This window comes from Nannospalax galili, unplaced genomic scaffold, assembly GCF_000622305.1.
Source record: "Nannospalax galili isolate Female #2095 unplaced genomic scaffold, S.galili_v1.0 scaffold4988, whole genome shotgun sequence".
In the NCBI taxonomy this organism is placed as follows: domain Eukaryota; kingdom Metazoa; phylum Chordata; class Mammalia; order Rodentia; family Spalacidae; genus Nannospalax; species Nannospalax galili.
In genome coordinates, this window is record NW_008358122.1 from 21,015 (window position 1) to 34,915 (window position 13,901).

Here is a 13,901-nt window from a genome sequence, read left to right on the forward strand (position 1 = left end):
GGGCCCTGAGCCTGGCCAGCTCCTCAGAAGCTGCTCCTGAGGCCAGGAGTCAGTTAGACCCCACCTGGCAGTCAGCATGGGGCCCCAGGACCTCAAAGGTTTCTGCCTTTGCACTGACAGCTTGCTTCTTGGTGACCATCACCTGCCAACTGCAGCTAAGACATCTTGGTTCCTAGAAAAACCACAGAGGCAGGCAGCAGACAGTGAGCTGACTGACAGGTCCCTTTGCAAAGTCCTTTAAAAACTGCACACAGAAGGCCTGAGAGACAAGCCATCTTGGGACCCTCCTGCTGGGCAGGAGCTGGGGTGCCACTGATCCCAGTAAGGCCTTTGCTCTGTCCCAGGAGCTCTCCTTCCCTGCTGCTCAGCAAACTACTTACACTTTGTTGTTGTTTGTTGGGACAGGGACTCACTATGTCACCTGGCTGGTCAGGAACTGGCACACACCACAGGAGTCTGGGGCAGGGCCAGGGAGTCAGGTCAGCACAGAGGGCACCACAGACCCCATCTTCAGTGCTGGTGTACCCTAAGAGAAGGGAAGTGCTGAGTGTAAAACCCACGGCACCCTTGTCTGTGGGATCACGTGAGCCCGCGTCCCCGGCCAGAACTGTGCCTGGAGATGCTCAGACAGGAGGCAGCAGGATCAGGGAGGAAGCTCAGTGCCCAGGTCCACGGAAGGCCGTGCCCGGGAGGTGCGCACAAGGGAGCCTGGAGGTCACACTGCTCCCAGGACTCAACCACAGTCGCCTCCCTTGGGTGAGGGAGCTGAGCATGGACAAGAGAGCCAAGGAGACCAGGCTCTGTCTGACTTGTGACCCGTAGCGAGAGCTCTCCCTAAAAATGCACGGGGGACAGAGATGGCTCAGGGGAAAGGTGCTCACCCCCAAGCCTGATGACTAGAACTTGATCCTGGGACTCACCAGATAGGAGGAGAGAACCTAGTCCTGCAAGTCTTCCTCTGACCTCCACACATACACCTTGATCCATGCACCTCCCCCAAGTAAGTAAATGAGTGAACGTAGCGAGAGCTCTCCCTAAAAATGCACGGGGGACAGAGATGGCTCAGGGGAAAGGTGCTCACCCCCAAGCCTGATGACTAGAACTTGATCCTGGGACTCACCAGATAGGAGGAGAGAACCTAGTCCTGCAAGTCTTCCTCTGACCTCCACACATACACCTTGATCCATGCACCTCCCCCAAGTAAGTAAATGAGTGAATAAATAAATGTATTCAAATGAATGGCTTGACCAAGAGATTAGTTTGGGCTCCTTATGGGAGGAGAAAGGGCCATGGAACATCTAAGACCCTACCTGGGCATCAACTTCTGTCTGCTGACCCTGCTGTCCTGCTGATGAGGCTGTCGGTCTTGGGGAACCTGGCAGGGCAGCAGGGAGGCAGGAATGTGCAGCCCATGAGAAACAGACTAAAGGGGGATTTAACCCAGATAATGTGCAAGTCTGAGTTTCAAAATATAATTAGGAGAGTCTACATTTTCAACTTAGTACAGGTGATTTTAAAATTAAGACTAATTTAAGATCTAATTCTGGACTTTTTAAAAAATTTTATTTATTATTCTTATTTTATGTGTATGAGTGCATCGCCTGCATGTATGTGAGTGCTCACACATCATGCAATGCTGCAGAGGTCAGAGGAGGGCTTGGGATTCCCCTGGAACTGGAGTTGAGGATGGTTTGTACCCGCCATGTGGGTGCTGGGAATCGAACCCGGGTCCTCTCCAAAAGCAGTCAGTGCTCTTAACCGCTGAGCCATCTCTCCAGCCCCAATTCTGGACTTTTAAGCAGGTTGGTCAGATTCCATTGTTTCTGCCCAGTAACAGTCGACAGGCCAGTCTCTCACGGAGATGGAGTCCACAAGGCATTCTTGGCCCAACTCTGACCACAGATGACCTGGGCTCCATGTTTGACAGGGAGCTACAGCCTTGGTGAGCACTGGGCACAGTCAGCACAAGGTCAGGCTCAGGACCCAGCAGCAGCTGGCCCTGCACTTCGCACGAATGCCCATCCTTCTATCAGGAGCTATGATGTACCAGTCTCCTAATGACAGCCACAGGGTCCTCATGACAGGCACAGGGTCCTCATGTCCATGGGCCCATGTGACAGAGGAGGACAGGCAGCAGCATCACCAGACTCCTCCCCTCCCTCTGGCCTGTCCACCCTCATCTGGCATCAACAAACACCCAATGCACTTCCGAGTTCATCTCCCAGTGACATTGCCCCACAGTGGCTGAGCACCCACCATCAAGCCTCCCCAGGCTGATTCCATTTCCACTGTAAATCCTGAGGAGCCCTCTCTCCTTCTTTCCCACATACACCATGTGGTGTTTTCTCCCAGAGGAACAGATGGGAGAGGGCCCGAGAGAGGGAGCTGGGACTGGGCTGCTGGTGAGTGATGCTTGGAATACATGCTCTGTGTTTGCTGAGTCCATGCTCAATCAAGGGACAGATCTGTCTGTGCTTCCCTGGGGTGGAGAAGGTCATCAAGGTGACCTTAGGTCCCTGTGACTCCACTTAGCTCATTAATGGCATCTGCATGGGCTGAGGGGACGGAAGGGGCTGAGGGCTGACATCTTGTGTTTGACTTTAATTGATTCCCAGTGATCTCCAGCCTCTGTATCTTTTTTAAATTAACTGCTTATCTCACTGTTTGAGTTTTCATAAAAATAAAAAATAAAATGTCTGAGCCAGGCTCATGGCTCACACCTCTAATCACAGCACTAAAGGCAGAGGGAGGAGGTTCTTTATGAGATGGAGGCTAGTCTGGGCTACATAGCCAGTTCCAGGCCAGGTGGGGCTCCAGGGACATCCTGTGTCAAAAGAAAAAAAGAAAAAAGTATACCCAGTGCACAGGGACTGGTTTTCAAGGCAGGCTCCCTCATTCTTCATGAACAGACCATCACAAAAACATCACCCAAGCTGAGAAGGCATCTCACAGACCCTGAGAAACACACCCCATGAACCCCAACTGCTTTTTGTGGAGACACTCCTCTGTTTTGTAACAAGCAGCAACCTGATGCTCAGGCCCTGGTCTCCAGCAGACAGTGTGATTGACAGTGGGCTTCGGGATTGGAGGTGGGGCTTCTGCCCAAGGTGGGGAGTGAGCACAGCTGCACTGGGCTGTGCTGAGCACTTTACAGGGAGGTCACATTCCAAGCTTGCCTGCAGCAGTCTGAGGAAGAGATTTAGGATGTGTGTGTGTGTGTGTGTGTGTGTGTGTGTGTGTGTGTGTGTGTTTGAGAGAAGCAGGAGGCTCAGGATCTTCCCAGAGCTGTGGAACCTTACGCACATCCCGCTCTCTTGTATGGAAGCCTCCCATGTTCCCAGGGCTCCCTCTCCCTCTCCTAGCCATCTGGAGTGAGAGGCCCCTGGGCACAGCCCCACACCCAGAGCCCTGACCAGAATGTATGCAGCTGACAGGAAGCCATCTCTTGTATGGAAGCCTCCCATGTACCCAGGGCTCCCTCTCCCTCTCCTAGCCATCTGGAGTGAGAGGCCCCTGGGCAGGATGGCTGAGGGCTGTTCGCAACATTGTCACCAGCAACAGTGCTCGTGGTTGACACTAAGTTAATTTTTGATGAATGATGCGTGGAACATGACTTTGTAAAATGAAATTTGATTTTAAAGGATAAAATGAAAAACCCCAAACAGGTTTGATGTGAAGCATCTACTGTGGGAGGCTTTTCTCAGTTCAGTCCAGTGAGAACACAGGCCTCCTGCTTGTCTGTCGCTCAGCTGACCAAGGCACAGAGCACATAGCATGAAATCTTGCATTTGCTCGTTGATGGTTATTGCAGACCCTCTATTTGTTTACAGTTCCTCCGTTAGAAATCCAGCCTTGGTGTGGACATGTCCCCAGTCTGGATTTAATGAAGCTGTGTCCTCCAAACCAGGCAGCTTGTGCGCAGACTGCGCTCCTTAGAGTTTTCAAGGAGCTCCCCTTTCCTTGCTGGCTGTCAGGGTGTCAAGGGGGAGGACTGAGGCCAACTCACCATGGCCCAACTCTATGGGCAGTGCATACTCAAAGCCCACAGTAGAAGAAATCTCCGTGGATTCCTCTCACAGGGCAGGCCTCTTTGCTCAGGTACACGCATTCCTTTTAAGGACTCCCTGGTTAGCACAGTCCTTCAGATTAGGTTAGCTAATGAGGAGTCCTGATTACATCTGCAAAGTCCCTTGAGAGCAGGATCTGGCAGCATTTGATGGACTAGCCTGGAAAGAGGATAGTGCAGTTGGGCACGGAGGAAGCCTGCAGAAATGAGACCAGCTCTGCTGAGTTCCTGGACGTGTGGGCAGCTAGTCACACTTCGATTTATGAGGGTCAAATACTGGATGGTTGAAGGTGATAAATCCTTCCAATTTAGCCAGGAGATTTTTAATCTAAAAATTAAGACCTAACAACATACTTTCTTATAATAACTTAGAGGAAATTAAAAAGTGTGATAATCTTTCTGCTTGGAAGCTGGGCTAGTTATCCACTGCCCCATAGTAAACACCCAGGCTCAGCAGCTGGGAACACCAGCCATTCATTATGTCCCACAGTGTGTCACTTCAGGAATCCCAGAGTGCTCCTGGCCCAGGGCTGCTCCCAGAATACAGTCCAGGTGTTCCCAGGGCTATGTCCTCTCAGGGCCTGACTGGGGATGGGGTCCCAAGGGACATGGCTCCCTCATGTGGCAGTTGGAGAGGATTCAGCTCCTTGAAGCCTGGTCCCAGGAGGCCTCTGCCTGGGTCTGTCTCCAGATGAGAGAGAGAGAGAGAGAGAGAGAGAGAGAGAGAGAGAGAGAGACTCTTACTTACCTGGGTCTGTCTCCAGATGAGAGAGAGAGAGAGAGAGAGAGAGAGAGAATGGAAACTGCAAGCTGTAGGAGCCCCTTGTCCAACCCCAGCTCACAGTCCATCACTCCAGCCTCCCTCCATCAGGGGAGGGGAGTAAGCAGGTGCAGCTCCCTGTAGAGCAGGGAATGACGTCACTCTGCAAGGGAGGAGCAGAGAGGAAGCTGCAGATGGTAAGAACCCAAAGTCCAGTCCAGTACTGCAAAGGGCTGTGAGTCAGCCGTGTTCATCTAGTCATCTTTTTTTTTTGGTCTTTTTGAGACAGGGTCTCCCTGTAGCCCCAGCTGGCCTGGAACTCACTAGGTAGACCAGGCTGGACTTGAGCTCACAGAGACCCACCTGCCTCTGCCTCCTGAGTGCTGGGATTAAAGGTGTGCGCCACCAAACCCAGCCCATATCTAGCCATCTTTTAATGATGCTTTAATATTTTTGGAAATATTTTAAATTTGAGAAAAAGAACGACACCTTTAATCCCAGAACTTGGGAGGCAGAGGCAGGCAGATCTCTGTGAGTTTGAGGCTAGCCAGGTCTACATAGGGAATTCCAGGCTAGCTAGGGCTACAGGGAGACCCTGTCTCAGAAATACCAAAAAAAAAAAAAAAAAAAATTGAGACAAAGAAAGAAGACACACAAGTCTTCTGCTTTTTTTTCTTGAAAACAACTTTACAACAACATTCCCTTTAATCATTGCAACAACGTCCAGAACACACAGTTACTGGCCAAGCAGACCCTACACTGGTGTGCAGAGACATTGTCTTCAAAGTGTTAACAGTGAGCTGGAGAGATGGCTCTGCTGTTAAGAGCTCTGGCTGCCTTCCCCTGTGACCCTGTGATCTCAGACTCTGGCCACATGTGGTCCTACTAAATGAGAATTTCAAAAGAGCAGAGGAGGTGACAGGGCTGAGGGGTGATCACATCCAAGGCCAAAATGGACTGAGTTCCAGCTGGGCATAGCCCTGTCCACATGCAGCTCCCACAGCCTCCTCCTGTCCCACTGGCCATTCAGCACAGTGAACACAAATTCCAGAAGTTTCTCAATGTTACCATTTATTTCTTCCACCTAATTTCAGAAATGTTCTCCTTTAATTAACCCACCAACCTCACAGGTAAAGGATTTGAACATCAACTTCATATTCAGATTCTTATTATCAGTGGGAAGTGAGACGCTGCAGCTCAGTGCAGCATGGAGCTGACAGGATGGAGACGTCCCCGCCCCCCTGTGCTGGAACAGGAAGGCCGGCTGTGGAAGGGAACACCAGACAGAGCAGGGACAGGGGTCCTGCTGGGCAGGGCTGGGCTGGTCTCCCCAGGTCTTCACACTGCACACAGGAGAAAGCAGACATCTTTGAAGAGACACTGCCGCCAAAGACAATCCAGTGGCTCTTGAGGGAGAGACTTGAACACATCTCCTGTCCCTCAGTCCCCACAGGGCAGCTGTCTCAAGCTGAAGAACAAGAGTCATGAACAGTCTATAAAGACAACACCACCAACTCCCGCCACTCACTCAAAGGTCCAAACTCTGAGAGTCCCTGTGACCCAGTCCTGTCCCCTTTGCCCACCCCCAGCCCAGGCCCTCAAGGTGTCACCTTTACAAGCATCCAGAGACAGGTCAGAGCTCTGGGTACTGTCACTGTCTGCAGAGAAGAAACACCAAGTCACACTCAGAACCAGAGAGGATGAGGTAGAGGAGGAATTATGGGCTGGCTGACTCCTCATGGGCTCCATCTCCACCCCAAGGGCCTCAGGGATCCTCCCTCTCCCCACACTGACCTGGAGCCTGAGCATAGCTCCCTCCTTTTCCACCTGTGAGAAGAAAATTGGTGAGACCAGGGAAGTCCTGGACCCCAGGAATGTTCCAGAACTGTGACTGCAAATCCACAGAAGGGTCAGGAGGTATGAGGACAGGAGGTACAGGGACTTAACAACTGCTCTCCTGGGGGTCTGTCCTCATAGGGACCTTCTCCCTCTGACCTCTCACCTCTGAGTTCAGGTCCCCATGTCTACAACCCTCATTCCTTGTTTAATATGAAGTCAGTGAGAGGACACAGACCCAGACTGGGCATATTGCTGGGGGGGGGGGCAGGGGAGGGGGCTTCCATTACTGAGGCAGAACACACTTCTAAATGTGAATGAGAAAGAAAACCCAGACCCTGCCCCTCCCTACCTGTGTTCCTCCTCCTCACAACAGCCACCACAGCTCCGATGACCACAACTCCAAGGAGAGCCACCAGGCCAGCCACGATTGCCAAGATGGGGATGGTGGACTGAGGAGGCTCTGGGAAGGGAAGGGAAGGTGAGGGCCTGACCCCAGCTCTCAGCCCTGACCCTGCTCAGGGTCTCCAGAAGGCTCCTGCTTTCCCTGACAGCAGGCTCTGTGCCCACACCCCTCCTTACCCCATCTCAGGGTGAGGGGCTCAGGCAGCCCCTCATGCTGCACATGGCATGTGTATCTCTGCTCCTCTCCAGAAGGCACCACCACAGCTGCCCACTTCTGGAAGGTTCCCTCCCCTGCAGGCCTGGTCTCCACAGGCTCCATGTCCTGGGTCAGGTCCTCCCCATCCCTCTGCCAGGTCAGGGTGATGTCAGCAGGGTAGAAGCCCAGGGCCCAGCACCTCAGGGCGACATCACCTTCATGTCTGGGGTCATGGGTCAAATATGCCTTTGGTGGATCTGAGGTTAACAGTGGAAAAGTTATGGATTCTGCCTTCTTCCTAGAGAGCCATCAGAATTGGTGTGAGAGAAGGACTGAGACTCAACACCAAAGCATAAATTGAGGCTTCTTGGATAATTTATTTTTGGAAAGTTCTAGACTCATGTTGAGCCAGCCCCAGGTTTACCACCAGGAAAAACACACTTCTGGTCCTGACTAGGTGAAGACTGAGAGACTCAGCATCATGGGATTCAGACCTCCAAAGACACTAGGTGAGAGTCTCAGTACCCCCGGAGCCGTCTAAAGACATTGACTGTGGGCAGAGAACCTTGCCAGGGTTCACAGTGGGCTGCAGATGGACGGGAACTGCTGGCTGGTTATTTCAGGATCTTCTCTCCTATCCTGAGAGACTCTGAACTGTCCTAGAGAAGAGGGAGCCTTGGACAGTCATTCTCTGATGCTGGACCAGGAAACCCAGGAGCATCTTCCCCTCCTGATGCAGGAGAGGCAGAATTCCAGCTGGTTCCATTTTCCTCCCTCCTCAGGAGACATGAGTCCAAGAGCAGATGGAGTATTTACCTGTGGCCCCTCTTACCTGCACGCAGCAGAGTCTCCTTCCCGTTCCTGAGGTATCTGAGGAGCCACTCCACGCACTCGCCCTCCAGGTAGGCCCTGCAGTGCTCTGCCACATCAGCCTCCTCACACTTTTGCCTGGAGATCTGAGCCACCATGTCCGCCGCGGTCCAGGAGCGCAGGTCCTCGTTCAGGGCGAGGTAATCTTTGCCATCATAAGCGTACTGCTCATACCCGCGGAGGAGGCGCCCGTGGGAATCCACATCGCAGCCAGACATCCACTGGATGGTGTGAGAGCCTGACCAAGGCCGGGTGGTCAGCCCCGCCCACACGGCCCCTTGCGGCCCCCCCGCCAAGGTCAGTCCTGCACAGGTATTCCTGCCCACAGCCGGTTTGGACTGAAAGTGAAACCAAAACCCAGTCTGGGTCTCCCATGTCAGGGTCCTCGCGGGACCCACAGCCTCGGGTTCAACCTTGGACCTGGGAACCCGGGGTCACTCACCGTCCTCGCTTTGGTTGTAGTAGCCCCGCAGGGTCTGCAGGTTCACACGGAAAAGCTGTGCGCTGATCTTGACTCTCTGCGTCTCCCGCTCCCAGTACTCCGGCCCCTCCTGCTCCATCCACTGGGCGCGCAGCTCGTATCTCGGATATTCCGCGTCGCTGTCGAAGCGCACGAACTGCGTGTCGTCCACGTAGCCGACAGAGATGAACCGCGGCTCCTCCAGACCCGGCAGGGACACGGCGGTGCGGAAATAGCGCAGCGAATGAGAGCCTGAAGTTGTGTCTGTGTGTTGGGTGGGTGTGCGGTGAGATCCCGGGACAGGGGCGCGGCCGCGGGGGGCGCGGGGAGGAGAAGGAGCCGGGCAGGGGCGCGTGTCTCAGGTGGAGAAGGAGCCCTGCCGAGCAGCCCAGCTGGGCTCTTTCCCTCACTTACCAGCGCGGGTCTGGGTCAGGGCCAGGACGACGGTGAGCAGCGGGAGGAGGGCGCAGGGTTCCATCGCCCCCATTCTGGAGACTTGGGAACACTCTGAGTCGGGCGGGTCCGCCTGGACTTTACAACCTGTGCCCAGGCAACAATGATCTCTCTAGGAAGGAACACCCAGTTGTTACAGACTTTCAGGACTCAGTGATCTCTGGTCACAGTCCACAGTGCTCAGGTCTTTGCACCAACACAGGCTTCTCCACTGCAGTAGGCGGCTCCTTAGCGCAGCACATCGCACAGGCCCTGTGTGGGGGTCCTGGTGAGGGTCCCGCACTGGGGGAGGAGGGTGGGATGCGGTGACTTAGAGGATCTCCTGCTGGAGGCGGTGCAGCTCCTGGAACCTGGAGTTGATTCTCCTGAGAAGTTGTGCATCACAGAGTGAAGATCCCGAGGACACAGGCGCTTCCAGCTCCACCTGGAGCACTGGCTGTTCTCCCTCCAATGCAGTCCTTATGCCAGGGCGGCAGGGGCAGCTGCTGGCGCAGGGGCAGCCCAGATGATTTTGCGGCTCGCGAGCTCATGGAGCTCGGGTGGAACTGCTCCTGCATCATATTCAGCACAGTGTGGCTGGAAGCCGCCCTGGTTCCTAAGGACTGTCCAGTCCCAGGCTTGTCCCTGTCGCTTTGGTCCTAGATTCCATCAATCCCTAGGTGGGGACAGCAGGCAGGGGAGGACTTGAGGTTGGAGCCAATGCACTGATGGATGGGGACGTCCTCCCAGTCCCGTCACACAGCGGTCACGTGGATCTGCGGACAACCAGGTTTTCTCCATTTTCACTTTCCTTTCCCTTGTTGACTCTGGAAGCCAGCGCTGTCACTTGAACACTTGCCTGTGCACCCTGCACTCTGGAGGGGAATCCACTGAAAATGCATTTGCAGGAACAGAAAGGGAAGTTGTCCCGTCTGTTCCCTCAGTGAACACAGGAACAGGACTCTCACTGCCACATGGACCCTGAGCAGGGGAAGGCTGGCTGAGGATGACCACTGAAAACCATTCTTGGAGGCCGGTGTGTGCCTAGGACTCAGCTTGAGTCTGAAGACGTCGGTGCGGTGCAGAGCCTGGCACAGGGTCTGAACTCCTCCCTCCTGGGCGTCAGGACTGACCCTTCCTGTCCCAGCTCCCACCCCAAACTCTGGACCCTACAGCCTTCCCCTGAATGTCCTGTCCTTGTCCCTGTGGCCACCCTTGGCTTTGACTCCACTTTTAGATCAGGTATTCATAAACCAGAAGGCACACGTTAATTCCACACAAATCATGCTGGAGCGATGCTAAGAGCACATGTTGCTCTTCTAGACCCTGGAGTTCATTTCCCAGCAGCCATGTCAAATGACTCACAACTGTCTACACCTCTAGGTCCAGGGGTATCTGACATCTCTGCCCTCAGGGGTCACCTGCTCTCACATGCACATACCCAAACGCATACACATAATTAAAAATACAATAAATCTTTTAAAGTATTCCACAAAACTTCTCAGTACCAGAGTGGGAGGTGGTCACTCTATCCTTAGCAACAGTGTGGCTGGAGGATGCAGGTACTCTGGTGGGTATGAAGTGCTGGGTGGGGCTTTAAAAACATTTATAATTTTTATTTTATGTGTATGAGTGTATTGCCTGCATGCATGTAAATGCACCTATGGTCTACAATACCTGCGGAGGTCAGAAATAGGATACTCTGGAACTGGAGTTAAGGGCAGTTGTAGTTGCCAAGTGGGTGCTGGGAATCAATCCAGGTACTCTGCAAGAACAGCCAGTGCTCCTAACTGCTGAGAATTCTCTGCAGCCCCCGCCACTTTTTTAAAACTAGGTGAGTGAGGCTTTTTCCTGAGTTCATAAATGTGTCCCTGGAGACTCCTGACTGACAGCAAGAAGAGCCCCTCCCTCCATCCTGAGGCTGGTGGGTGGGGGAGGCACAGAGGACCTGGTGAGAAATGGGGTGTAAGTCAGGGAGCCACGTGGGAATGCCACACCCCTGTGTGCCTAGGAGACATGAGCATTTTCTTCCTCCTTTAAAAACAATGCAGAGAACAAGACAACCGCCAGGTAAGAAAAGGTTCTAGAAGGATCCAGGTGTGCTCACATAGTGCAGTGTTGTGGAGTGTGAAGTGTCCGCACTGAGTTCTTTCCACAGGGCTGGTTCTGCAGGGAAAGCAGGCAGGTGGACGCCCCACTGCTCACAGGTAGCAATGCTGCCCTGACTTCCCTACACTAAAGATAGAAACAACTGACAATTAAACTGAGGCACCTTGTCACAGTAACAGGTTTTAGAACAGAGCCAGCAGCCAGCCCTGGGCCCTCCTCTCCCTTTCTCTGAAAAGAACCTTGCATCCTCATTCACAGGGAGTCAGGCCTGTGGGCCCAGCTGCCTTCAGTCCACAGCAGGCCCTGTGACCAGGCTGCCCTGCAAGGCAGCAGCCAGGAGAACCCCAGTGTTCACCTGCACCAAGGCAGAGTCAGGGAGACTACACTGCACTTCAGAAGGACCCAGCAGGACCCAGCAGGGCCCAGGAAAGCAAACCCTACAGGGACCACCTCACAGAATGTCAGGGCTAAGCAGTCTTTCTGGCCTCAGAAAGATCTTGGGTCCACAGTGCTGAGATCTTTGACCAGCACCAAATATCTCTACCTGAGGTAGGTGTGGTATGGGGCATGGGTCTTGGAGAGGAGCCAGCACTCAGGGCAGGACAGGATGCTTATGATTAGTGTATCTCCAGCTGGAGGCGGTGTAGCTCCTAGAACCTGGAGTTGATCTGCTACCCCTAGAAGTCACTCAGCTCAGAGTGAGGTTCCCACAGACACAGGCACTTCCTGCTCCACTGCAGAGCACCAGGCAGTCTCCTTCCAGAGCTGTCCTTATGCAATGGCAGCATGGCCAGCTGATGGCTCAGGTGTAGTCCCTCTGGGCCTTGCCTGGGACACTGGGGCAACAGCAGGCACAGGCATCTGGAGGATGGCGTTGCAGCCCAAAATTCCCCCAGGCCATGAGCTCCACATGGGAGATGGTTCATGGCGAACACTAAGATCGATGGCACCAGGAGCCTATGGGGCTCCCAAGGGACATGCAGCCATTCATGGCACCAGGAGCCTATGGGGCTCCCAAGGGACATGCAGTCATTGCCATGGCCTCTGCCCACCCTGAATCCCTTCAGATCCTGGGACAGAGCAAAAGTCAGAATGGAACATGGGGAGGGTGGGTTTCCCTGCACACCGCACCTCCTCCAGCACCAGATCCTTCTGTGGCTCTTAAACTGATAAAAGCAGAGAAATTTTGTATATCACAGGATACTGTGTGATGTTTCCACATGTGAATACTTGGTACCACGTTCAAATCTGATTAAACAAATGTCAAATGTTATTTATTATTTATTTCTGTATTCTTTCACAATTTCACAGTTTCACAGCTGCTCCCCCACCAGAGAAGAACCAAACCGGAAGGCAGCTGACGGTGTCTCAGCCCCCACAAGCCACCAGCCTGGAACCCTGCTTTTCCCAGGTTTGCTGAGAAGGGGGGCGCAGAAAGCTGGGCAGCCACCTGCAAACACTGGCTCTTGGGAAGACGCTGCCAGCAGGGGAAGGTGGACACACAGAAGTGAGGACAGGAAGATGCAGACTGAGCCCCTCACCCTGGCCTGGAGCACCAGGAACTGGTTCTTGCTGGAGAAGCCCCATCATCAGGATGGTTGGACTAAGAGGGCAGGTGGGGAGGGGACCTCATGTCTCTCCTCTCTGATTTCCTCTGGCACACAGATGGGGTGCTGTTCTTGCTCAGGGTGACTCAGCCCTCCCTGCTAAGGCAGTGATGGCAACAGGTGTCAGGGCTCCTGTGAGGAAGCCTGGACAGTTGGCCCAGCTCTGCCTGCAGCAGGTTTGGAAACAGGGGGCTCCTGGAACTGGAGGAGAAGAGAATCCAAGTGTCCTGTTCTCTAGCTGCCTGCGATCCATGCATCTGATCCAGGACTGTGCCCTGATCCCTGTCCTGCAGAATGAGGGCTCTTTGTCACATCCTTACCCATCTCTGGACTTCTGGATAATCTGAGTCCTAACTCTTGTGTCTTCAGTTTGTAACCTGGAACCAGGGCATCCCAGATAGCAGGCTCTAGGAGCTGACAACCAATGGGAGTGAGACCTGAGAACGCGTCATCTGTGTCCAGGCAAAAGTACTCATATGTGTTAAGGGCAGACTTGAAACTAGAAGATGAGGAATCCACCGTACTAGGCTTTCCCACCACAACCCACCCTCAGGCCTGATGCCCTGAGAGCCCAGTAAGAGGCCGGGGACTTCCCCTGACCCAGTCCTGCACTGTCTGCTCCCCTCCCCCACCTCATTTCCAGAGCCCTTCCAAAGTGTCAGGATCTCTCCCCACTCTGTGAATTAAGATGAACCATGGGGCAACTTTGTTTATGTGAGTTACATCTGTCACTATTCACACTTTACAAATTAAAACCTCTGAAGCAGAGTGAGGGGACCCGCACCTGAAATCCCAGTTTTCACTTGATGTGGAGACAGGAGGAGAAGGATTCTGAGGAATTCAGGGTCATCCTCAGCTGCCCATGGAGTTCCAGTCCCAGCCTGGGCTGAGAGATATACAGACAGAGATAGATATTGAGATAGAGAGATAGATGGATGGAGGAAGGAGGAGGGAGGAGGGGAAAGGGAGGGGAGGACAGGGAGAGTTATCTTACTGATCTGTTTATTTATAGTTATGCTTTGGATGTTGACAGAAATAATATTTTCAGAAAAATAACTTTTTTAAAGTAAAAATACAGGGAGAATGAATTTTCCTTAAGGCTTCACAGCTTTGTAACTTCTTTTCCAGTTTATTGGATAATGACCAGATTTTCATATGTA

The 13,901-nt window shown here is 53.2% G+C and overlaps 1 protein-coding gene across 2 annotated transcripts in view; it reads right to left on the minus strand.

Moving 5' to 3' along the window:
* The window catches only part of LOC103752527 (H-2 class I histocompatibility antigen, Q10 alpha chain-like), a 30,074-nt gene extending 19,569 nt beyond the window's left edge, over positions 1-10,505 (minus strand). Inside the window, exons 1-7 of one of the 2 annotated variants that reach the window (XM_029557824.1) lie at positions 9,008-9,465; positions 8,576-8,857; positions 8,096-8,371; positions 7,245-7,520; positions 7,015-7,125; positions 6,621-6,653; positions 6,437-6,484 (exon numbers count right to left, since the gene is read on the minus strand). In XM_029557824.1, the coding sequence (XP_029413684.1) occupies positions 6,437-6,484; positions 6,621-6,653; positions 7,015-7,125; positions 7,245-7,520; positions 8,096-8,371; positions 8,576-8,857; positions 9,008-9,080 (1,099 nt within the window). In that variant the 5' untranslated portion in view covers positions 9,081-9,465. Of the gene's footprint in view, positions 1-6,436; positions 6,485-6,620; positions 6,654-7,014; positions 7,126-7,244; positions 7,521-7,824; positions 7,923-8,095; positions 8,372-8,575; positions 8,858-9,007 lie in introns of those variants that run through there. The other variant, XM_029557823.1, reaches the window with a different exon arrangement.
* Between the last annotated feature and the right edge of the window lie 3,396 nt (positions 10,506-13,901).